The sequence below is a fragment of the Coregonus lavaretus genome (assembly GCF_964263955.1).
Source record: "Coregonus lavaretus genome assembly, chromosome: 34".
NCBI classification, from domain to species: Eukaryota; Metazoa; Chordata; class Actinopteri; order Salmoniformes; family Salmonidae; genus Coregonus; species Coregonus lavaretus.
In genome coordinates, this window is record NC_140021.1 from 11165566 (window position 1) to 11191973 (window position 26408).

General features: G+C 49.5%; 2 protein-coding genes across 2 annotated transcripts; one reads left to right on the plus strand and one right to left on the minus strand.

The window, feature by feature from the left end:
- The first annotated feature begins 2625 nt into the window (after positions 1–2625).
- On the plus strand, positions 2626–14257 carry LOC311109180 (brother of CDO-like). Its single transcript, XM_084152017.1, has 14 exons — positions 2626–3726; positions 4400–4543; positions 5297–5590; positions 8202–8746; positions 8991–9156; positions 9250–9318; positions 9686–9898; positions 10161–10339; positions 10469–10691; positions 11415–11597; positions 12028–12239; positions 12393–12481; positions 12613–12746; positions 12890–14257. The coding sequence occupies exons 1-14, from the start codon at positions 3357–3359 to the stop codon at positions 13039–13041; spliced, it is 2973 nt and encodes a 990-aa protein (XP_084008143.1). The 5' UTR covers positions 2626–3356; the 3' UTR covers positions 13042–14257.
- A 228-nt stretch (positions 14258–14485) lies between these two features.
- On the minus strand, positions 14486–26205 carry usf3 (upstream transcription factor family member 3). The gene is made up of 7 exons (XM_084151638.1): positions 26116–26205; positions 25062–25186; positions 24857–24888; positions 24694–24776; positions 24374–24470; positions 19212–24172; positions 14486–18310 (listed from the first exon to the last, which is right to left on the minus strand). The coding sequence occupies exons 2-7, from the start codon at positions 25103–25105 to the stop codon at positions 16550–16552; spliced, it is 6978 nt and encodes a 2325-aa protein (XP_084007764.1). The 5' UTR covers positions 25106–25186; positions 26116–26205; the 3' UTR covers positions 14486–16549.
- Between the last annotated feature and the right edge of the window lie 203 nt (positions 26206–26408).

Below are 26408 nucleotides of genomic sequence, written 5' to 3' on the forward strand. Positions count from 1 at the left end.
GGTGGGGGGAGTAGCTGTAAAAACAGGGCCTGATTGATTTAGCAAATGGAGCATCACACAGTGTCTCTTCCAGACACACACACACACACACGCACGCACACACACACACACACACACTACCCAGCATGACATGTCTTGTGTTTCTCATCTCTCTTGGAATAGGGGTTGGAAGGGGGTCGGATGGAGGTGGGGGGGCACCTGTCAAGGCCAACCCCTGTAGCTCCCCTCTCCCATTAACACTTCCCCAGACAGCCCACACTGCCTGCACGGGGAATAGATCAGATATGAAAAAACATCCCACACTGTCTGTCACCCACAGTAAAGGTGTATGCTCAGCATCTATAGTGAATCACTATTGCGTTAGTACATGCCTTAACTGTGGCCTTAACTAAACTCTGTTCATATACTTAGAAGTGTATATAACAGTATCTGGTTGTCTAGTCAGTTAACTGTGTATGAGTGCCTTGGTTATGTCTGTTTTGCCAAAGAGTCGAGCAGTCCTAGAATAACAACCAGCCGTGCACCTCTGAAAATAATGGAGTGCCGCCATCTTTGTGAAACAGAATAAATCAACAGAGAGTGGTAGACATTTAATTAGGTTAGGGAGTTGTATTTTTGTTTAATTTCACTGCTGGACTCCCTGCCTCTAGCATACACTACAGCTCTGATCATTTGTTATGTTGAATGTTCCCCCTTTCCCCCCTCCTTCTTTCGGGTTCTCTCTTTATCTCTCTCACTCCCTTTTAAACGTTCTTTCTCTACCTCATTTGTCTGTCTCTCTCTCTCTCTACCCCTCTCGCTCTCTCTACTCCCCCTCGCTCTCTGCTACCCCCTCACTCTCTCTGCTCCCCGCTCGCTCTCTCTACTCCCCCTCTCTCTCTCTGCTCCCTCCCCCTCTCTCTCTCTGCTCCCTCCCCCTCTCTCTCTCTGCTCCCTCCCCCTCTCTCTCTCTGCTCCCTCCCCCTCTCTCTCTGCCCCCTCCCCCTCTCTCTCTGTCCCCCTCCTCTGCTCCCCCTCTCTCTGCTCCCCCTCTCTCTGCTCCCCCTCTCTCTACTCCCCCTCTCTCTCTTCCCCCTCTTCTCCCCCCCTCTTCTCCCCCTCTCTCTCTCCTCCCCTCTCTCACTACTCCCCCTCTCTCTCTCTACTCCCCCTCTCTCACTACTCCCCCCTCTCTCTCTCTACTCCCCCTCTCTCTCTACTCCCCCTCTCTCTCTACTCCCCCTCTCTCTCTTCTCCCCCTCTCTCTCTACTCCCCCTCTCTCTCTACTCCCCCTCTCTCTCTACTCCCCCTCTCTCTACTCCCCCTCTCCTCTACTCCCCCTCCCTCCCCCTCTCTCTCTTCTCCCCCTCTCTTCTACTCCCCCTCTCTCTCTACTCCCCTCTCTCTCTTCTCCCCTCTCTCTCACTACTCCCCCTCTCTCTCACTACTCCCCCCCTCTCTCTCTCTGCTCCCTCCCCTCTCTCTCCTCCCCCTCTCTCTACTCCCCCTCTCTCTACTCCCCCCTCTCTCTCTACTCCCCCCCTCTCTATCTACTCCCTCTCGCTCTCTCTCTACTCCCCCTCTCTCTCTACTCCCCCCCTCTCTCTACTCCCCCCCCCTCTCTCTACTCCCCCCTCTCTCTCTCTACTCCCTCTCGCTCTCTCTCACCCCCCCCTCCTCTCTCCCCCAAAATGTCAATGCCCTTCACTCTACTCCCCCACTCAGTGTTCTAAAGTCTAGCAATGCTATTTCCTCCCAATCCAAGCTGGTTGTTCTTTCCCTGAAACTCTAGAAGCAGGCCACCTCTCACCTCTAAACCGTGGTCCAGCCCCTGCGGCCCCCTCGGAGGGGGGTCAGGGGTCAGCCCAGTGTCTGTTCTGTGCAGACTGTGTGTCTGCATGACAGAGTGGGAGCACATGGCCCTCCAGTAATCCCTCTCCAGTTTCCCACAGTAACCAACCACTAACCAGGCAGGCCCTCAGTCTCTGTCCCACAGTAACCAACCACTAACCAGGCAGGCCCTCAGTCTCTGTCCCACAGTAACCAACCACTAACCAGGCAGGCCCTCGGTCTCTGTCCCACAGTAACCAACCACTAACCAGGCAGGCCCTCAGTCTCTGTCCCACAGTAACCAACCACTAACCAGGCAGGCCCTCAGTCTCTGTCCCACAGTAACTAACCAGGCAGGCCCTCAGTCTCTGTCCCACAGTAACCAACCACTAACCAGGCAGGCCCTCAGTCTCTGTCCCACAGTAACCAACCACTAACCAGGCAGGCCCTCAGTCTCTGTCCCACAGTAACCAACCACTAACCAGGCAGGCCCTCAGTCTCTGTCCCACAGTAACCAACCACTAACCAGGCAGGCCCTCAGTCTCTGTCCCACAGTAACCAACCACTAACCAGGCAGGCCCTCAGTCTCTGTCCCACAGTAACCAACCACTAACCAGGCAGGCCCTCAGTCTCTGTCCCACAGTAACCAACCACTAACCAGGCAGGCCCTCAGTCTCTGTCCCACAGTAACCAACCACTAACCAGGCAGGCCCTCAGTCTCTGTCCCACAGTAACCAACCACTAACCAGGCAGGCCCTCAGTCTCTGTCCCACAGTAACCAACCACTAACCAGGCAGGCCCTCAGTCTCTGTCCCACAGTAACCAACCACTAACCAGGCAGGCCCTCAGTCTCTGTCCCACAGTAACCAACCACTAACCAGGCAGGCCCTCAGTCTCTGTCCCACAGTAACCAACCACTAACCAGGCAGGCCCTCAGTCTCTGTCCCACAGTAACCAACCACTAACCAGGCAGGCCCTCAGTCTCTGTCCCACAGTAACCAACCACTAACCAGGCAGGCCCTCAGTCTCTGTCCCACAGTAACCAACCACTAACCAGGCAGGCCCTCAGTCTCTGTCCCACAGTAACCAACCACTAACCAGGCAGGCCCTCAGTCTCTGTCCCACAGTAACCAACCACTAACCAGGCAGGCCCTCAGTCTCTGTCCCACAGTAACCAACCACTAACCAGGCAGGCCCTCAGTCTCTGTCCCACAGTAACCAACCACTAACCAGGCAGGCCCTCAGTCTCTGTCCCACAGTAACCAACCACTAACCAGGCAGGCCCTCAGTCTCTGTCCCACAGTAACCAACCACTAACCAGGCAGGCCCTCAGTCTCTGTCCCACAGTCGGCCCTCTGCTCTGCTCTGACACACTGCTCTATTCATTGAAAGAGAATTAATCAAACGGTCTAGAATGGTAAAGCCCAATTTGACCGCCGGACTGGTCATTCTGTTTTGGAATATTGCCTTGAATTGGAATGCCAATTTTTACTAGTTCCCAACTTTCCATTCTGTAGTTCTTGTGTTGTCATACTGTTCCATATTTATGGACTACAGACTGAAGAGCTTACACAGGCTGGTTGGGTTGAGGAAGCAAATGTGTGTAGATTGCGCAATTTGTGTTTATAGGAGAGCTTCTGTTGGTCTGTGGTGCTCTGACATGGCTAGAGCTGCTCAATGCTGGGAGTGTTTTGGTCCATGTTTATGTGTATCTGTGTGTGTTAATGTCTTTCCTGACCTCCTCCTTCCTCTCTCTCTGTGTACCTCAGAGCTGCGAGACTTTGAGCAAGACAACCAGCAGGACATTGAGGTGGATGAGGGGAACACGGCTGTGATCCAGTGTCACCTCCCTGAGAGCCAGCCCAAGGCCCAGGTCCGCTACAGTGTCAAACAGGAGTGGCTCGAGACCTCCAAAGGTATGGATCTATCATTCTGTTACAGGCCTATTCTCTCTACCTCTCTATTTTGCATTCTATCCCTCTCTCTTTCTCTCTCTGTCCTTCTCATTAGTAATTTCTCTCTCTCTCTCTCGCTCTTTTACTATCTCTTTCCATGAATTACTGGAATGCTGTATCTATCCTGCTATCTGGCCCATCATAAAACTGCAGATAAGGCAGCGCTATCTGGGGAATGTTGAAACATGGGAATACTCTTGTTTGTTTTGCAACCATTTATTTATTGAGTTCTTTCAGAAAAAAGGCCCACTCCTCTGTGGCTGGTATATAGATGGCTAGGAGCTGTAGGTAGGGCTGCGTGGCTTATCAGAGAGAGGGAAATGATAACCACATTGAGGAGAGTTCACTGGCTGGCTCTCAGTAAAACTCCAGGGCTCCACCATGTGGATGGTGCTGATAGTGCACTCTGCTGTTGAAAGAGACTGTTGTAGGCTAAATGCTTAAGCCTGCTCAGGTTACTCAAGTTCCTATTTTTCCAAAAAAACTGATTTGGGACTTTAAAACTATTTATATTATATATATGTCCATGCCCAAGAATAACAACCACATAATTGTCTCTCGGATCACTTGTAATGGCCAGTGCCAACCCAGCCTTAATGATTAAAGCCACCACCCCGTCTGTCTGTGTCAACAGGGAACTACCTGATCATGCCATCAGGGAACCTGCAGATAGCCAACGCCACTCTGGACGACGAGGGGCCTTACAAGTGTGCTGCCTACAACCCTGTCACACAGGAGGTCAAGACTTCCACCTCCACTGACCGCCTGCGCATACGCCGTGAGTCATCATGACCAAACACTGACCGACCACGACTAAACACTCATCATGACCAAACACTGACCGAACACGACTAAACACTCATCATGACCAAACACTGACCGACCACGACTAAACACTCATCATGACCAAACACTGACCGACCACGACTAAACACTCATCATGACCAAACACTGACCGACCACGACTAAACACTCATCATGACCAAACACTGACCGACCACGACTAAACACTCATCATGAACATGATACAGCACACACACTTACCTCTGTACATTTCTAATTGACTAAGTCATTTTGATCATTGCTGTAGGACGACCACAATCCTCAGATTTGTCTGAAGGTCCCCGGTACCTGTTTACAAATATGATGGAAGTGTGTATAGGGATAGTTTAGTGCCTAAAATAAGGGGATCGTTTTTTTACTATCTGTTGTTCCATGTAGTGAATCTGTTAATCAATGCGTTTCTTTTGGCTAATAGCAGTAATGCCAAATTAAATGTTTCATCCAATAATAAAAATAAATAATAAATGTGATACCTTAAGGGGTCTTAAAATTCGAATGATCCTTGGTGTGACCATCTTAAAACAATTCCATATGTTATCTTAGAACCCCCCCAGACATATTGAGTTATTTTATTAGATATTTTGATTTGTTTCTAAGATTATAACAAGGCCAGTGAGACGCTTCATTGAAAAACAATCCATTGCATAACACAGTTCCCCCCTCGCTCCCTCCTTCCATCTCTCTCTAGGTTCGACGTCGGAGGCGGCCCGTATCATCTACCCCCCAGTGTCTCGCACCATCATGGTCACTAAGGGACAGCGTCTGGTCCTGGAGTGTGTGGCCAGCGGCATCCCCACCCCGCAGGTCACATGGGCCAAGGACGGTCAGGACCTGCGTTTCCATAACAACACGCGCTTCCTGCTCAGCAACCTGCTGATTGACGCGGCGGGCGAGGGCGACTCAGGGACGTACATGTGTCACGCTGACAATGGCATCGGATCAGAGAGCACCGCTACTGTGCTGTACGACGTGCAGGTGTTCGGTGAGTAGTGCCAACCTGTGTGTGAAGAAGAAGAACAAATATATCCCCCAACTTTGGTCCTCACTTATGGGTTCAGTAGGATGATACTAGGATGGGTTCAGTAGGATGAGATGGGTTCAGTAGGATGAGATGGGTTCAGTAGGATGATATGGGTTCAGTAGGATGATACTAAGAGGGTTCAGTAGGATGATATGGGTTCAGTAGGATGATACTAAGAGGGTTCAGTAGGATGATATGGGTTCAGTAGGATGATATGGGTTCAGTAGGATGATATGGGTTCAGTAGGATGATACTAAGATGGTTCAGTAGGATGATATGGGTTCAGTAGAATGATACTAGGATGGGTTCAGTAGGATGATATGGGTTCAGTAGTATGATACTAGGATGGGTTCAGTAGGATGATATGGGTTCAGTAGGATGATACTAGGATGGGTTCAGTAGGATGATATGGGTTCAGTAGGATGATATGGGTTCAGTAGGATGATATGGGTTCAGTAGGATGATATGGGTTCAGTAGAATGATACTAGGATGGGTTCAGTAGGATGATATGGGTTCAGTAGGATGATATGGGTTCAGTAGGATGATATGGGTTCAGTAGGATGATATGGGTTCAGTAGGATGATATGGGTTCAGTAGGATGATACTAAGATGGTTCAGTAGGATGATATGGGTTCAGTAGGATGATATGGGTTCAGTATGATGATATGGGTTCAGTAGAATGATACTAGGATGGGTTCAGTAGGATGATACTAGGATGGGTTCAGTAGGATGATATGGGTTCAGTAGGATGATATGGGTTCAGTAGGATGATATGGGTTCAGTAGGATGATACTAAGATGGTTCAGTAGGATGATACTAAGATGGTTCAGTAGAATGATATGGGTTCAGTAGAATGATATGGGTTCAGTAGGATGATACTAGGATGGGTTCAGTAGGATGATATGGGTTCAGTAGGATGATACTAGGATGGGTTCAGTAGGATGATACTAGGATGGGTTCAGTAGGATGATATGGGTTCAGTAGGATGATACTATGATGGGTTCAGTAGGATGATACTAGGATGGGTTCAGTAGGATGATATGGGTTCAGTAGAATGATACTAGGATGGATTCAGTAGGATGATATGGGTTCAGTAGGATGATACTATGATGGGTTCAGTAGGATGATACTAGGATGGGTTCAGTAGGATGATATGGGTTCAGTAGAATGATACTAGGATGGATTCAGTAGGATGATATGGGTTCAGTAGGATGATATGGGTTCAGTGGATGATACTAGGATGGGTTCAGTAGGATGATACTAGGATGGGTTCAGTAGGATGCTTCTAGGATGGGTTCAGTAGGATGCTTCTAGGATGGGTTCAGTAGGATGCTTCTAGGATGGGTTCAGTAGGATGATATGGGTTCAGTGGATGATACTAGGATGGGTTCAGTAGGATGATACTAGGATGGGTTCAGTAGGATGATACTAGGATGGGTTCAGTAGGATGATACTAGGATGGGTTAAGTAGGATGATACTAGGATGGGTTCAGTAGGATGATACTAGGATGGGTTCAGTAGGATGCTTCTAGGATGGGTTCAGTAGGATGATATGGGTTCAGTAGGATGATATTAGGATGGGTTCAGTAGGATGATATGGGTTCAGTAGGATGATATTAGGATGGGGTGTTATGTATGCATGTATGTTTTTGTTCCTCTAAAACAGTGGTTTTCAAACCTCTCCTCTGGGACCGCCAGACATTTCACAATTTTGTTGTAACTCTGAACTAGCTCACCTGATTCACCTATTCAAGGGCTTGATGATTAGTTGAGAAGTTGAATCAGGTGTGCTAGCTCTGGAATAGATCACATACATGGAACGGCTGGGGTCCCCGAGGAGAGGTTTGAGAAACACTGTGCTAACACTCCTGTATGATAGGTACACATATTAAGAGTTCTGAAAGGATTTGAAACGTATGGAGTCGCTCCATTTTAGGTGGATTTTCGTGAGGAGAGTTTTGTCTGCGTCATGGACTTGATGATTAGACTAACTCACATTTGGTGGAGCGAGAGAATAGTGGGCGCTGTGTGTGTGTGTGTGGCAGAGCCCTGTTGGTGTATATATAAAGGGTTATTTAAGAGTGTGTGTGGAGACAGCTCTTTGAGCAGGACTGGGTTATGGATGACTGTTTTTACAGTGATTCAGTGTGTGTTGTGGGCCCGTCTCTCAGCAGCAGGCCCTAATTAAAGTGTGTTCTGCTGTAGCATTAATGAGCTCTTCACGACCAGCCAACCATCAACTGAATGGCCCGGCCTGTCTCTACACGGCACACACACACACACACACACACACACACACACACACACACACACACACACACACACACACACACACACACACATGCTGGCACGCACACCCATATAGACATACTTAATCAAGCTCCCTCCCACTCAACCAACCATCACTCACATCCAGCCATTACTCACAACCAACCATCACTCACAACCAGCCATTACTCAAGCTTATATGCTAGACATGACCTTAGTGTACTCGCTCACTGACACACACACACACAGACTAACTCTCTCTCTCTCTCTATCCCCCCCTCCCTCTCCATTGTCTCTCTGCAGAGCCTCCCCAGGTGACCATGGAGCTCCAGCAGCAGGAGGTGTGGTGGGGGGAGAGTGTGGGCTTCAGCTGCCAGGCCAGAGGTAAACCCTCCCCCTCTGTGGTATGGCTCCACAACGCCTGCCCCCTGGCCTCGTCACCACGCCACCGCCTGTCTGCCCGCGTGCTGCGTGTCATCAATGTGGGCCCGCAGGACGACGGCTTGTACCAGTGCATGGCTGAGAACGGTGTAGGCAGCTCGCAGGCCGCCGCCAGGCTGGTCACCTTGCCAACCGGTGTTCCGTCACGGTCAGGGAAGCTGCCCTCGATCCTGCGTCCACTGAGCCCAGACAAGGTGCTGCGGGAGCAGGCCCCAGTAAAGCCATGGGCCACGGGTAGCGTGCTGACCCTGGACTGCTCTGAGCTGACTGGGCAGATCTCTGTGGCAGAGGCCCCTGTCATCCTCAGCCAGCCCAGGACCGTCAAGGCCGACTTCTATGATCTGACCTGGAAACCTCGCCACGATGGAGGGGCTCCTGTGGTGGAGTACATTGTCAAGTACAGAAAGGTACAGGCTAGTTAACTCATGGACACAGACATTTATTATACACACAATGTTACGCTCATTCAGTGTAGATTAATATTTGTCGACAACTAAAGACACAACACATTCTCACATCATCTTCACACACTAACTGATGCCTCCTCTCTCTCTCTCTCTCACACACACACACACACACACACACACACACACACACACACACACACACACACACACACACACACACACACACACACACACACACACACAGATAGAGGACCCTCCAGGTGAGTGGACAAGCAGCAGTATATCTGGGTCTCTCCACAAGCTGACCCTGGCCAAGCTTCAGCCAGCCAGTCTGTACGAGGTGGAGATGTCTGCTAAGAACTGTGCTGGCCTGGGACAACCTGCCATGATGACCTTCAGGACAGGCAAAGGTACATTTATGAATCAATCTATTAATTTATTAATATATTCATCACCACTGTATTTGTGTCTTTTTGCAAACTCTTGTTTTTCTGTGCCAACAGGTCGTAGGGGTCCAGGAGGTCAGAACGAGCTCCCTAAAACTCCTCCAGTACCATCACCTCGCCTCTCTCGTAAGTCCCCGTCCCCCTCTCCGACTGTCACTCTAACTAACCAGTGTGGTTGTTACCTAGATGGAGCACAGTTAGATCTCTTTATAACATCGTAACAGAGCCTTTATAAAACTGTTTGACTAACTGTTAACCCCCCCCACACACACTTTTCTACTCTGTACTAACATGTGACCTGTCTTGATCTCTCTTTCACGTTTAACACTCAAGGATGAGCTCACAGTAAGTCTTTGTAAGTTTGTTACTGTACCTGCTTGTGTCTGCTTATGTTTGGGCTTTTGTGTTTTTGACAGTGAGTCTGTCCTTGTGTGCCTTAATATGGAACAATATTAGATTTGATGTCCGTTTAACCCCTATCACTTTTCCACAGCTCCTGAGGCCCCTGATAAGCCCACCATCTCCATGGCGACTGAGACATCGGCGTACGTGACATGGATCCCGCGCGGTAACCGTGGTTTCCCCATCCAGTCGTTCAGGGTGGAGTTTAAGAAGCTGAAGGGGAAGGGAGGAGGGGAGTGGGAGGAGGCTGTCACTAACATCCCCCCCCAACGACTGTCTGTGGAGATCACTGGCCTGGAGAAAGGTGAGCTTCATCACCATCATCATCGTCGTTCCCATCATAATGTTATTCCTCATTATGACAAATGGCGTCATCATCATTAGCATGACTCTCATTATCATCGACATTACACTATCAGTCATCATCATAATCATACCTATTTTAATAATGACTGTAATCAACATGGTGACCAGATGGCAACCATTAGTGTGGATGGAGAAAGAGAGAGGCACTGTAACTGGTGTTTGGTTAGTTTAACCCGTGTGTGCTTTCTGTTTCCCTGTAGGAATGTCCTATAAGTTTCGTGTGTTGGCGGTAAATGTGATCGGCGCCAGCCCACCCAGTGCCCCCTCTAAGGCCTACACGGTGGTGGGTGGCGGCAGGCCCAACGAACGCCCTGTAGACGGACCCTACATCACTTATAATGAAGCCATCAACGAGACCACCATCATTCTCAAATGGACGGTGAGTGGAACAGTGTGTGTGTGTGTGTGTGTGTGTGTGTGTGTGTGTTATCTTGATATAAGTATGGCTATAACGCTTGTTACTGTTGTTTTGCTAATATTAAACGTTTCATATTCTTTCTCTCCACAGTACACTGCTGTCAACAACACACCGATCTATGGTTTCTACATCTTCTACCGTCCGACAGACAGTGACAACGACAGTGACTATAAGAAGGACGTGGTGGAAGGTGACCGCTACTGGCACTCTATCACTGACCTGCAGCCTGAGACGGCCTACGACATCAAGATGCAGTGCTTCAACGAGGGAGGAGAAAGCGAGTTTGGCAACGTGGTCATCTTAGAAACTAAAGGTAAGCACATCTCATAGTCATCTCGGTCACACGCTTAAATTTACATTTACATTTTAGTCATTTAGCAGAAGCTCTTATCCAGAGCGACTTACAGTTAGTGCATTCATCTTAAGACAGCCAGATGGGACAACCACATATCACAGGCATAGAAATTTAAAAAAAATCTCAATAACGAAGCTGTTATATAGTCAGAGCTAGAAGGGGGGGGGGGGTCAAGTGCAAGTGCTGATAAAGTTTTTTTAATTTTATTTTATTTTGGGGGTCAAGGTGAGGAGGAGGAACACTATAATACGCTTGTTAAAAAGCACCATACATGGCCTAGGGTGGTCCAGCGGTGGTCCAGCGGTCTAAGCCGTTGCCTCCAGAACACGGATACTGCTGCAGCCAGAGGAGGCTGGTGGGAGGAGCTGTAGGAGGACGGGCTCATTGTAATGACTGGAATGGTATAAATGGAACGGTATCAAACATATGGAAACCACGTTTGACTCCGTTCCGTTCCAGCCATTACAATGAGCCTGTCCTCCTACAGCTCCTCCCACCAGCCTCCTCTGGTTGTGCATGGGTTTGAGTCCAGCTCACTGCAATTTCAGAAACTTTAACTTTTATCTCTTGCTATCCTATCCAATAAACAACAAAAGTATAATTTTTCATATAATTCATTTGATAGCCTGACTGTAATAAATGATTTTATATCAAGTAAACAAACCCCTCTCTCCCCCCCAGCTCGTCTGAACCAGCGGCCCTCTCCGTCGGAGACGTCGTCCCAGAGACCAGAGCACCCCGGGGGGCCTGTGCCCCGACCCAGCGACCTCCCCTACCTAATAGTGGGCGTGGTCCTGGGGGCCCTCGTCTTCATCATTGTAGCCTTCATCCCCTTCTGCCTGTGGAGAGCCTGGGCCAAACAGAGTTAGTAGTGATGAGGATGATGATGATGATGATGATGATGGTAGTAGTTGTTGGATCAATTACGATTTCGGGCTGGATTCAATCCGTATCGCCGATGTATTGCGGAAGATCAGCATTAAAATGTAAAGGTAATTTCCGATTGAGCCGACATATGCAGCGTTTACCGTGAATGTAGTCTCCGCGACCGCGGGAACTTTGCCTTTAATTGTCAATGGAGCTATAAAGCGGGTCTTCAGCGCAACGGATTGAATAGAGCCCTTAGTCATCACAATTGGTGTGATGAACAGTTGTCCATCTGAATTGATCAATCAGTAATTTTGAATTGACTAGTAATTCATAATTCCCTTAATTCTTCCCACATATCCAAATTTGTGTTGTGTGTCAGTCTTGTCCATATCTTACAACAGTGATTGTGTTTTCTTCTATCCAGAGCAAACGTCAGACCTGTGTTTCCCAGCCGTGGCGCACCCTGTCTCCTCATGCCAGTATACCATGGTGCCCCTGCAGGGCCTGGCTCTGGTTGGCCACTGCCCGCTGGACCCCCACTTGCCCCCACCGCACGCCGTCTACCCCCCAAACGGAGAGTACACGCCCAATGGAAAACACCATTACCCCACACACCGCCTGCCAAGACTACACCAGGTGAATTCCATCAACATTGGGAAGCTTGTCAAGGTCATGTCTTGTGCATCAGCCCAATAAATCTCTGTTGGGAGCGTATTAGCTTTGGGCACCTTATTCATTGTTTTTCATGTGTAACAGAAGTATAACCGATGTCTCTTGTTCCTATTGCAGGAGGATGTGGAGTGTGATATGGAGTGTAACACGCTGCAGCCACAGACCATGTCAAACGGACACGTCCCAGTCTACTACTACTCTAACAGGTAGGTACAGTACTGTTCTCACATATCCTCAATTTCAGTCAGTCATCCAGACAGTTATTCAGTCCATCTCTGTGTGTGGGTATTACGTGTGTGTATATAAGTGTTCTCACCCAAACATCTCTCTCTCTCAGTGAGCCTGGAAACGGAGAGGACTGCTGTCTGCCCGATGACTCCACCCTCCAACTCCTCAACACCTCAGAACAGCCAGTCATCACTCAGGACCTGACGGGGAACGCCCATTTCTACAATGGGGACATCAATCTAGGTACGTGTCCGTTCTCACAAAACTTTAACATTATGAAAACGTATGCATTCACCTCACACTTCAGCTATGAATGTGTGTATGCCCACTGCAGATGTCAAATAACTTTAAATAACCACGTATTTTCTTCCCCTCTGTCTGTGTAGACCTCCTACCCTGCTCTCCCTCTCCTCTGCTATCACTGGAGGAGGAGAACTCCACGGCGACAACATCAACAGCTACAACGCCAGAATCCCAAGATGCACTTCCACTCCAGAGTGAAACACCGCCGGGAGAAAAAGGGACATCAGACGCTTGAAAAACTCTCTCAGAAAAACATAAAACAAAAAAGTATTTATTTTTGTATCACAGATATTTATATATTTATGCGTTTGTACATAAATGTTGTTTTATGCTGTATATAAGGATATGTTCATATTGAAAAATACTCTTATCTGTATGTCCTGTCGCTAAAAACAGGACAAACTGAGTTTCTGTTATGTTGTAATCCTGCTCTGTGTTAAGACAGATCTGTGATTGTATATTCATGTCTGCATACCTTGAGGAAGGAGGGGGAGTATCTGAGATGTGATTCCAATCCTGGTGCTGATTTAAGTCTGTCAGCGCATTCTGATTGATTTAAGTCTGTCAGCGCATTCTGTTGAAGGTTTCATCTGACTGCCGTTTCACAGTTTCTCTGACTAGGCACCAGCAGCACATCTACCTGTCTGCTTTAGGCCATTCCCTGTAGAACTCCTATGTTCCCCTTATTTACGACTCAAACAGACATCTGGTTATTATACTATCCTGATAGCCGCATGTCAGCAAAAAAAAGAAAAGACCAATGGACAGGGTTGTGCTGCTCAGTAGAGATGAATGGAGAGCAAGCATTTGGAGGGGACACTACCTGAATATGTTCAATGATAATGCATTTTGGACACCCCCCTCATGTATCAATTGGTTTTGATGTTGTGTTGTATATACTCCCTCTTCTATTCTGTTCAGTGTTGTCATAATGGTGCGATTTAAGGTACAAGGGTCCGCCGTTTCGTATAGAAATAACAAATATTATGCATTTTTCATCATTAAAAGTATTAACAAATGTATGCAACTTAAAATTATTCTGCCTTCAGTAGTTTAGAGTACAAAGAGATATATTGTATAGTTATTTATTTTTAGGAGCCTGAATTTATTTTTATTTTTTTATCACTGAATGGGAAAGATTCTGGAAGTTTTGTTACCTAGTCACACATAAGCTGATTTAAATTTTAGACTGAAATAACTTCTGAAATGACAGTCTGTTTACTGTTTCTGCTGGTCACTATTCCAAAGGACTGTGCCTTGTGAGGGGATCTTTGACGGGTGCATCAGTATTAGCCTTCCCCGGGTGCATCAGTATTAGCCTTCCCCGTGAGGCATCTGAGATCAAAATGAAGGAGTTCCTGAATCTGTAACCCATCTTTGTGTGTAGCCGTTGTCATGGTTACACAGGCTGGAGCACTATTGCATGTAAATAAAGCTTATAATGAAATCACCTTTGTTTTTGTGTTTAATCTTTAACCCTGTTAAATGGTTTGTAGGGAATTGAAATATAGCAGGTGTAATCAAAGATTCTTGCAAGCAGCCATTTCAGATAGCTTGCCTTGATTTGTCCCTCACTCAACTGAAGGCACATACAGTACCGTGACAAAGGGAAACTAGTGATATCTGGAGGACATCCTGTTTCTGAAACAAACCCAAGTTTTACAATAAATTAAGAAACGTTAATAAATCAACTTTATTTATTTACAGATACATACATATTATACTAACAATTCTCATAAGAAACGTATGTACAAAATAGCTCTAATCAAATTGGTTCTGTACAGCCACCATGATTTTAAGTTACTACATTTAGAATTGTGTAATGTTAATGTCACAGTCAATTAAAGTACAAAACTCTTCATAGCATGTTACAAGCAGATACAGCGCCTTGCAAAAGTATTCATCCCCCTTGCCGTTTTTCCTATTTTGTTGCATTACAACCTGTAATTTAAATGAATTTTGTATTTGTATTTCATGTAATGGACATACACAAAATAGTCCAAATTGGTGAAGTGAAATCAAAAAAATTAATAACGGAAAAGTGGTGCGTGCATATGTATTCACCCCCTTTGCTATGAAGCCCCTAAATAAGATCTGGTGCAACCAATTACCTTCAGAAGTCACATAATTAGTTAAATAAAGTCCACCTGTGTGCAATCTAAGTGTCACATGATCTCAGTATATATACACCTGTTCTGAAAGGCCCCAGAGTCTGCAACACCACCAAGCAAGCAGCACTATGAAGACCAAGGAGCTCTTCAAACAGGTCAGGGACAAAGTTGTGGAGAAGAACAGATCATGGTGGGGTTATAAAAAAATATCAGAAACTTTGAACATCCCACGGAGCACCATTAAATCCAAATGGAAAGAATATGGCACCAGAACAAACCTGCCAAGAGAGGGCCGCCCACCAAAACTCGCGGACCAGGCAAGGAGGGCTTTAATCAGAGGCAACAAAGAGACCAAAGATAACCCTGAAGGAGCTGCAATGCTCCACAGCGGAGATTGGAGTATCTGTCCATAGGACCACTTTAAAACGTACACTCCACAGAGCTGGGCTTTATGGAAGAGTGGCCAGAAAAAAGCCATTGCTTAAAGAAACAAATAAGCAAACACGTTTGGTGTTCGCCAAAAGCCACATATATGGCCAAACATATAGAAGAAGGTACTCTGGTCAGATGAGACTAAAATCAAGCTTTCAAGCTGGCCATCAAGGAAACCCAACACCTCATCACCCCGAGAACACCATCCCCACAGTGAAGCATGGTGGTGGCAGCATCATGCTGTGGGGATGTTTTTCCATCGGCAGGGACTGGGAAACTGGTCAGAATTGAAGGAATGATGGATGGCGCTAAATACAGGGAAATTCTTGAGGGAAACCTGTTTCAGTCTTCCAGAGATTTGAGACTGGGACGGAGGTTCACCTTCCAGCAGGACAATGACCCTAAGCATACTGCTGAAGCAACACTCATGGTTTAAGGGGAAACATTTAAATGTCTTGGAATGGCCTAGTTAAAGCACAGACCTCAATCCAACTGAGAGTCTGTGGTAAGACTTAAAGATTGCTGTACACCAGCGGAACCCATCCAACTTGAAGGAGCTGGAGCAGTTTTGCCCTGGGGGGGGGGGGGGGGGGGGGGTGAATAGTTATGCATGCTCAAGTTCTGTTTTTTTGTCTTATTTCTTGTTTATTTCACAAGAAATAATATTTTGCATCTTCAAAGTGGTAGGCATGTTGTGTAAATCAAATGATACAAACCCCCCCAAAAAATCCATTTTAATTCCAGGTTGTAAGGCAACAAAATAGGAAAAATGCCAGGAGGGGTGAATACTTTCGCAAGCCACTGTACATCGTCATGTCGGACCTATTTGCAAACCATATGGTTTAGAAGCTTTATTTCCCCCATCGTAGATGTATAGGAATGTTCAGTGAAATGCTATGACTTTAGTAACTAGGGCATCCGATGCCATGTTAGGGTATCAATAGAACTGCCAGGCAGTCAAAATAGAACACTCTTGAACGTGAGAGTAGGTTCACTAACCATAAATAATAACATGATACCAACCAAGTCAGCTGACAAACAGAACAGATCAGCAGCCCTTCCAACCGCTTCAATCCACACAGAAGAGTTGAACTCCTGTCAATTCAATTGGCCATGACATTTCTCCACGTAATTCAACTGAACACATTTCTCACTGAAATTGAATGGAAACAGAACATTCGGCACCTTAAGTCCCCTCACCTACACGGCAGAGCTCCCATCATGCCCCAGGATATGGCTGATGTTGTGGGCGGGGCGGTTGGGCTGTTTGCCCGAGTCTGCAGAGGAAGTGTTGGAGAGGGACAGCAGGGGGGACATAGGCATGGCAGAACCATCAGGCTGCATCGCTGTGGCGATCTCCGGGAACAGCGAGGTGAGGCTGAAGTTGGACAGGTGTGGGGTGATGCCAGAGGAGTTGCTGATGGGCATAGGGGGCATGTCTGAGAGTAGGGGGAAGCTGGCCTGGGCGAACCCTACAGGGCGCGGGGGGGACAGGATGGACCCGAAGCGGTTGTTGAGTGGGGCAGAGCTGCTCTTGTCGGTGCTGGGGCTGGTGAACATCTGGTTGGAGAAGTACTGGAGGGGTATGTCACTGGGGTGGGCGGCGGGGGGGTAGGAGGGGTAGAAGGAGGGTAAGGTGTTCTGGGGCTCTACAGGTAGCAGGGCCGAGGGGCGGGAGGAGTTGGGCTGGCTGACAGGAGGGATAAAGGTAGAGTTGGCGTTGATAGGAGGGGGGTTCATTCCTCCCTCCGGGATGAAGGGGAAGCCAAAGTTCTGGGCCAGGTGTTGGTCAGGCACAAGGTTGTTGTCCCCGGCGACCTGGGCACTGTCTGCCATAAAGCGGACAATACTGCTGCGCCGCGCCTCACCCCCTGACTGTGGTCGACCCAGCAGGTGGATGTCAGGCTCAAACGGGTTCCCAGGTCTTAGGCTGCCTGACCGTGGTCGCTCCCCAGGCCTCAGCTTCCCGCTCTGGGCCTCCTGGGTGATGTGGCGGGAGCGCTGGCTGACTGCGGTGAGGGGTCTGGAGGGGGCAGAGGTGCGGCCTGGCTCTGAGCTGCTGTGGGGGGTAGGAGGGTGGGGGAGGCCTGCCCGTACCCCTGGGTGGGCGCCCATGTTCCCACTACCCTGAGGGATGTGGCCCTTGTTGCCCTCCCCAAGCCTCATAGCTGGGGCCTTCTGTGTGGGAGGAACACTGGGGCTGGATGCTTTAGCCTGCATGTCCCCTGCAGAGCTGCCAGGCACACAGCCGTACTCCATACTGACCGGAGGACAGCACTGGACTGCCCTCTGGTGGTTGGTCTGCTCCAGGAGACTCTGCATGAAGCTCTGTTGACACCCCTCCTGGTCCCGGGGAAGCCCTGGAGCACCAATCTGCACCCCCTGTGACCCAGAATGGAGTCCACTGTACCCTCCACGGGGTCGCCCATCCCCTGGAGGCCCCGGTCCCATCCGGAAACCCCCCTGAGGGCCTCTCTGAGAGGAGAGACCTGATTTAGGTGTCATGTCCCCGCCACGGGACACCTGGACCTCGAAGCCCCCCAGTTGATGCCCCCCTCCAGCACCGCTCAGCGTTTTAAACGGAGGACACTCAGAGACCCTCTGGATGTCTGCAGAACCAGGGTGGTCTGGGGGCAGCCTGCTCTGAGGGTTATGTGCGATGTTGCCCTTCACTCTGGATGTGTCCAGGTAGCCCCGTTGGCCTGGTTGCTCCTGTGTAGTACCGCGGGTGGCCTGGAGATGGAGCCCCATGCGCTGCTGTTGCTGCTGCTCACCACTGGAGGAGCTCTTCCCAATGAGGGCCTCTGCTGAGTAGCTGGAGACTCGGTGGCGTTCCTGGCGCGAGGGGGCACAGCCCAGGTCAGAGGGCCGGGAGGCAGGGTTGCTGGGCTGGGAGGTCAGCTGCTGCTCCAGGTTCCTAGAGCTCATCAGCCTCTGCATGGTACTGTGGTCCTGACCAGACTGAAGGGAGGGGATAGGAGATAATAAATTATTTGATATTATAAACTGGGTGATTGGAGCCCTGAATGCCAATTGGCTGACAGCCGTGGTACATCAGAGGCCCAAGCCAGCCAGGAGTCTCAGCCTACAACCCAGCTCTAATTACGTTGGTAACCAGTTTATAATAGCAATAAAGCACCTTGGTGGTTTGTGATATATGGCCAATATACCACAGCTAAGGGCTGTATCCAGGCACTCCGCGTTGCGTCGTGCGACACAGCCCTTAGCCGTGGTATATTGGCCATATACCACACCTCCTGGTGCCTTATTGCTTCATTATAAACTAGGTGGTTCGAGCCCTGAATGCTGATTGGCTGAAAGTCGTGGCATCTCAGACATTATAAACAGGCTAGTTTGGGTCCTGGATGCTGATTGGCTGAAAGCCGTGGTATATCAGATCGTATACCATGGGTATGACGGATATTTATTTTTACTGCTCTAATTACGTTGGTAACCAGTCTATAATAGCAATAAGGCACTTCGGGATGTGTGGTAAAATTGCCAATATACCACGGCTAAGGGCTGTTCTTAGGAACAACGCAACGCAATTGGCCATATACCACACCCCCGGGCCTTATTGCTTAAATATACCACGGGTATGACGCAAAAATACTTGTTTTCCGTTTTTTAAATGTTTGTAACCAGTTTATAATAGCAATAAGGCACCTCAGGGGTTTGTGGTATATGGCCAATATATCATGCCTAAGGGCTGTTCTTACGCACGACACAACGCAGAGTGCCTGGATACAGCCCTTAGCCGTGGTATATTGGCCATATACCACACCTCCTCAGGCTTTATTGCTTAAATATACCACAACCCCTCTGGCCTTATCATTCAAGACAGACTCAGTAGTTCCTGTACCTTGAGGTGCTCCTGCTGGGCCAGGTGGCTGCTGTGGTGAGCTCTGGGTCCTGCTGGTCCTGGCTGGGCCTCACAGCTCTTCTCCTGGTGCCGCGACCCAAAGTGCTGTTGCTGTTGTTGCTGCTGCTGGATCTGTTGCTGCTGGAGGTGCTGGTGTCTGGAGTGGGAACTCTGCTGTTGAGGGTGTTGTTGTTGATGATGTTGCTGTGACTGGGCTTGTTGGTGTTGCTGTTGTGTTTGCTGTTGGTGCTGTTGTTGATGAGACTGTTGATGTTGTGACTGTTGTTGGTGCTGCTGCTGTTGGTGTGTTTGCTGTTGGTGCTGTTGTTGAGACTGTTGTTGGTGTTGTTGTTGGTGTGATTGTTGTGACTGTTGATGATGCTGCTGCTGCTGCTGAACGCCAGTCTTCTCCAGGTGGTGTTTCTGTTGCAGGCCCACAGGAGGGCCGCCATGACCCCCTCCAACCAGCCCCCGCTTCTTCTGGACGTGCTGCTCCTGCTGCAGCGACCTCTGGTGGAGGCTGTGGAGCTGTGCAGGGTCAGGCTGGGTCAGGTGGTGCTGGAGCTGGTACAGGTGGTGCCTCTGGTGCTCCTGTTGTTGCTGCTGCTGCTGCTTCAGGTAGGGGTTCCCCCCTAGGTGTTGGCCCAGCTGGGGTGCACCATGCTGGGGGTGGCCCTGTGGCAGGTGGAGCACACCTGGTTGGTTGTGTTCCTGTGCGGGCATCTGGGGGGTGCAGTGGCTCTCGGTGGGTCTGAGCACCGTACTCATGAAGGTATTGCCTGAGAACAGGGTGCCAACTCCTTCAGGGTTGATCCTGGTCATGATGGATGAGGCGGTAGGGGGAAGCTGGGGTACCATCATCTGGCTGTGGTCCAGGGGTTTGACCTCCATGCAGCCCACGTTGGAGGCCGATGGGCAGGCCTTGTGTCGCTTGTTACTGCTGGACAGCATCACATCGTCCTGGGCTGGCCGCTTAGACACGTCCTTGATGTGTCGTGGCTCACCCACCCCCACCTGGGGCCTCATCAGGGCACTCTTCAGGGGGGTGTATTCATTCAGCTGGACTGAGCCAGAGCAAGGTGGAAGGCCAGGGGTGGAGGGCTGGGAGACATGGGCTGAGTTCCCCGCAGGGGATGGGACTGAGCCCTGCTGCCCAGCCAGATTGGGGGAGCCTGGGTAGGCCTGCTGCTGACGGGAGCTGGGCCGGATCAGGTTGTTGACACTAAGGGTTCCAGCAGTACCAGACTGGGCCTGGTTCTGGGTTTGGGACTGGGGTTGAGAGTGGGACTGGGAGTAGGAAATGTTCTGTGGATGTCTGGCTCCGCTGGGTCCACTGCCTGCTACCTCTCCAGCCTGGCCCCTAACAGACACCTGTGACGGGGGTTTAGCCACTGGTGTCTCAATCTGCTTGGTGAGCTTCGTCTGTTGTCCAGCACCCCTCTCTTTGCTGTTGGAGGCTTGATGGGACTTGGGGTTGGGTTCCCATGCAGGCGTTGGGGTGTTTGTGGAGCCGGTGGGGTTTTCCACGGTGCAGCCCCCCACCCTCCTCCCAGGACTGTCCTGCTCCAACATAGCCAGGATATCAGCCTGCTCTGTGGTAAAAGTAAACGGTCCAAAATGACTCTGCGAGGAACTGACACTGTGGCCAGTGGGAAGCATGGACGCCACAGAGAAGCCCCTTCCGCCACCAGAAATGGGCGAGTCAGTCTGTCTGTTGGGAGCCTGAGACTGATCCAGGGCCTCGTGGTCTAGTGTGTAGACCTGCTGTGGGAGAGTGGAGTCCTTTCTAGAGGGAGCAGCATCACTCGTCACGCTCCCTATCGCTGCGCTGGGGTGGGCCTCTCCCTGAGGCTCCTTCTCCCTGCCTGACACCGCTGTCACCCTCAGCTCAGCAGGATGGGATGGTTTGGGGGTGGAAGTGGGCATGATCATTTGCTGGGTCGATGGTCTGTTACAGGTGACCCGCTTCCTGTATTCTGATGGCATGGTCATGGGGACTGTTACAGAGGGTGAGGAGAAAGAAAGGGCACCGGAGCAGGGGGTTGGAGTGGAGGGGACCGAGGGAAAAGCCACGGGCTGGGACTGGGGCTGGGTTGTAGGCTGAGACTCCTGGCTGTTGGCTGGCTTGGTCTGACCCGGTGATGATGAAGTGAGCTGAGCAGACTGGAGAGAAACCACTGGTCTACTTTCTATTGAGCTTACAGTGCTGACTGAGGGTCGACATGCTGCTGAAGACGTCACACCCGTAGATGGAGATCTAGTCTCTGTGGAACAAGCACTGGTCACCGTAGATCTGCTCTGTCTAGAACTGCCATTGATGGCAGCTGATCTAGTTTGCACAGTGTTGACCGTAGTAGTGACAGCCTGTCTGTTCTGTGTGACTGTAGGTCTAAGGTGAGTGGAGCTGTCACTAGGGGTGACAGCAGGTTGTTTACACTGAGAAGAAACAATAGCACTGACTGTAGGCTTATCTGCTGCACACGTGACATTGGTGACTGTAGATAGACTCACAACACTAGTGATAATGAGTTGACTCTGTGTGGAGCTGATACCGACTGTTGATGTACACGGAGTGACACTAGTGGCATTTGCCACAGAGGTTCTACTCTGTGTGGTGCATGCACTGGAGACAGTTGGCCCACTCTGTGTAGCAGCATTGACACTACCATCTTTAGGTGTGGACTGTGGAGAGCCGACACTACTCACAGGTCTGCTCTGTGTGGAAGCCTCACTACTAGTAACCGTTGGTGTGTTAGCTGTGATGCTGACAGGGCCAGGCTTTGGCTGTATTGTCCCAGCAGCAGAGGATGGGATTCCCTGAGCCACAGTGGCCTCTTGTTCCTGACTGTCCCCTGTTACAGCCACTGGCTTGGCTGCGATGGTGACAGTACGACTAGGCCGTCCCTGTTTAGGCTCCTTCTTCCTAACCAACTTAGTCCTCTTGGTGGTGGCCCTCTTAGCTCTGGGCATTGAGGCTGTGCCAGGCTGTCTCCGCAAGGCCTTCCCTGTACCCACCGCCAGACCTAGTCTGGGAGGAGTCACACTGGGGATCTGGATCTGCCTGACAGGGGAACTGTGTGGAGCTGCTGAAACCGTGACAGAAGATGGCTGTTGTGGCACTATAGAGTTGGATGGAAGGGTCAGCTGGACGTTACTCTGGGTGGAGATGCACGGCGGCATGCCTTGTGAGATGCTCTTGTTGAGACTGCTGAGGGCTCCCAGGGTGTGCAGAGCCACGTTGGTGGTGGGCTCCTCAACGGTGGTGGGCTGGATCAGCTGGAGACTGCTCTGGCCACCTTGAGAGCCATACTTGTCCGAGGTCTTCATGGGCTGCAGGGAAAACACCTGACCATTCACAGTGATGGTCTGAGGGGTCGGGGGAACCGGGGGGGCCTGGGTTTGAGGGACTGGACGGGGTAGAATGTGGACCAACTGTTTACCCCCGAATATCTGTTGCCCAGTGGTGGAAGTTGTGCAGCTGGTTGCGACAATCTGATTGGGCACAACAGGTGCTGTAGTGGGCACCATGCCAACCTGAGGGTTCTGAGGAGGCGCAGGTGGAGGCTGATTGGAGGCCTGGATGATGACGATGTGCTGGCAAGGCGTCTGATTGGTTAAGTCCTCCCTGACAACCGACTGGGCTGAGCAGGGATTGGTCTGCTGTAGGATGACAACATTCGGGTTGTTAGTGTTCTGAGGAGCCGTTACCCCAGAAACTGTTGTCCCTGCAGGGTTTACTTGCAATACCTGCATGGTCTGGAGGAGGGGCATCACAGCTGTCTGGGGGTGGGGCTGGGGTTGATTCATGAGGGCAGTCTGTGGATGGGGGAGGACTGTTGCCTGTTGTAGTACAGCAGGTTGAGGTTGTGACATCATAGCTGAGTGGGCTACCACAGCAGGCTGGGGCATTATGGCTGACTGAGGGAGGATGGCACCTTGTGGCTTGAGGGCCATGACTGCCTGGGGCTGGTGCTGGGCCAGGATAGCTGGCTGTGGCTGGGGTGTCCTCTGGATGGAGGGCTGGGCTTGGATATGGGCAGTGATGGGTGCCTGGGGCTGTATGGGTACCTGTGTCCTCATTTGAATACGAATGGGTTGAACTGATGGTTTAGTGCCCATGGGGCATACAGACACTTGTTGGACACTCTGCTGCCCAGTGGCGCTAGTCTCCTGGGTGGAGAGAGACTGGCAGACAGGTTGCACTGTGTTCCCAGTCAGCTGTAGGGTAGTCCAGGTGGTCTGTGTGCTCCCTGCTGCACTGGCCCTGAGGAGGGTTGGGCTGCTGGTGATAGTCGTATAGCTCAGAGTCCTGCTGGCAGTGTTCTGTGTGGTTATAACCTGGGGAAGGGATGCAAGGCCGGGGACAGGCTGGATAGGGAGTTGGGTGGCCAGACTGGCTGCAACGGTGAGACTAGGGGCTGGGGTGGCAGGCTGGGGCAAGACGGTGGTGACCGTCGGGAGAGGGCAGAGACCCTGGAGGGTGAAGTAGGACACAGAGGGGGGTAGTTTGGGAGCTGACGGTACCTCTGCTACACACTGTTCCACCAGCCTGATGCCAGGTGTAGCCACTGTAGGGGTAAGGGTTGCCCCAGGGAGGAGCGGAGGGGCAGAGGAAGGGACGCTGACGTGCTGAAGAACTCCGTTCACCCTTACCCCTGCTGTGATGTCACAAGATGACTGAACAATCACAGCCTCAGCATGTTGCTTCCCCAGATCGGAGACTGGACTAGGTTCCTTTCCTGCTGGGCGTATCACGTTCCCACTGGAGTAGACAATAATTCTTTTGGGGAGCTGGTGAGTGGGCGTTACTTTGGCAACCTTTGCACAGCGCAACTTGCCCTTCCAGTGGACGGTGGGGTCGTCCAGGAAGTTGATGTCGTGGGCTTTTAGCAGCTCGATGTAATGGCCGCTCTCCTTCCGCAGCTCGTCCATCTGATGCCGCAGCCGCCGGATCTCCTCAGCTGCAGGGATAGGAGACAACAAGGATTAGTGGTTATCAACACAGGACTCTCAAACATAAACACAGACAGACAAGACTGACAGACACGTACACACAAACACTGTAAAATGCAAGCAAACAAATAGGAAAACACACTCAAAGGAATTAAATACTTCTGCACTGTCAAAACATACTTGTAAATGTCACAAAAACACCATCTCACCTTGTATTAGGTCTCCTCCCTCGAGAAGCATGGCGTCATTTTGTTTCTGCAGCTCAGTTATGTAACGGTAGGCCTGGTCCAGGATCATGTTCTTACTCTAAAGACAGACAGGGAGGATTTCAGAATGTAGACAAACAAGTCAAAACAGACAGCAGGATATCGACAGGAGCATCAAAGACAAGACCAACTAATAGCCTCAGACCAAAGGATAAATACCACACCTTCAAAAACAAACCAAGCCTGTAAGTTCTATGGTTCGATCCAAAAACACACTAAGGTATGTGTGTGTGTGACTGTGTGTGTTTATGGATTAGGCCTACCTGCTTCAGTGCCTGGGAACAGGGTAGAAGATCCCCAATACGGTTAATTCCAGCGTTGATCTTCTCTTTTCGCTGTCTCTCAACTAAAGGACGAAAACAAAACCTTAGCGAGTCACTCCCACGAAATGCTGCGAAATTACAGAAAAACACTAAAACATCTCACCTGCATTGTGAGATTCCTTGTTTTTCTTCTTCCTACAAGAGAAAATTGATAAAGAGGTTAGTCAATGTTGTGTGTCTGAAAACTATATCCATATCAATGCAGAAGAATACATGCGTTTCTGTGGTAAAGCGCTGACAGTAGGTACTCCAAGGGATCCTTCCCATAGACATAACAATGGTCAGATGAATCAGTGATTTGTCCTTACCGTGGTTTATGGCCAGGAGTCTGGTTTTCTGTCATCTCTGGCATCCTGGCCTACTCTACTGCCTGTTTAATAGGCACTGGTCACCACGCTCGCAGGCCAAACATTAAATCCCTTCCCTGGCCGACCTGCAACCCAAACACAGACAGTCATAAGAGACCAATGAGTGAGGAGGTATGATGACTAGACAATAGAAAAAACATTGTTGATTACAAATACGTAACAGATCATAAATGACAAGGCTGTTCAGCAACAACAGATCTTCCAAATTCAAGTAGCCTCATGTTTATCGTAACTAATCTGTGACGTCAGACTTTAGCCACACACAGCTTTGTCACTAAACACATTTATATTGTTGTTATTCTGTGTATAATCACTGTATCCACGAACTAGCTGTGTTTATTCTGAATAACACTGTGCTGCCTCTATTCATCACAATAATATGGGACGAGATGCGCAGACCTTTGCCAAGTTACATGTAAACAATGAGCTTAGTCCAACACTGTGTGAATCGGTTATCCCAGTTTGTTAGCTGAAATTAATTAATATTATTTGACAAATTGTTCTGAATTAAATATATTGGTGGCAATAGATAGCGTTCTAATATTGGAAAACAAGCGAAATGTTGGCAAAAAATGAGTTGACCCACAAACATCCCCATTTTGAACCTATACTTTCTAGCTAAGTAGCTAACTAGTTACGTAGTAGGGGGCAGAGAACTACGTAGCTAGCTCGTTAGCACTGCTATCCTGGTGTTGAAGTTTCGCAGAAGATAAGCCCTCTTTTGGAAGTGTGGATTTAAACGACAATGACATAAAACACAGCTTCACACTCACATGTACAGTACATGATGGTATAACCATATTGTGCTAGCTAAACAAACTGCCACCCAGCCAGCTAGATATGTTAGCTCACTAGCCATCTAGCTAGCCTAGCACTGTAGCTAGGGGGTACATGTCAAGCTTGCTAGCTGGACTGGCTGAACAAAACAATGCAATCAAAAGACCGCCTGGAAAAGTTGGGAAATTAATGTGAAATTAATAAGCTAGCAAATTACCTGTAGCTTCCCCATTATGGGACTTCGTTCCTGTCAAAACTTTGGTTTTCCCTGGCAATAAACTCCTCTCACAACCTAACCCAAATGCAAGAGGTAAGGAGAAAGGGGCGTAAGTAAACAGAAACGACCGATCAGAATCAAGAGATTCGAGCTAGGATCCAATCAAAATGGTTACTGGAACGTAGTCGTGAAATGTGATTTGAATGATTGACGGATCAAGCTGTACACAAATTTAGCAGTCAGATATGATATTGTGTAATATTGTATTTTTCATACCGTCATGTCGTTCATAT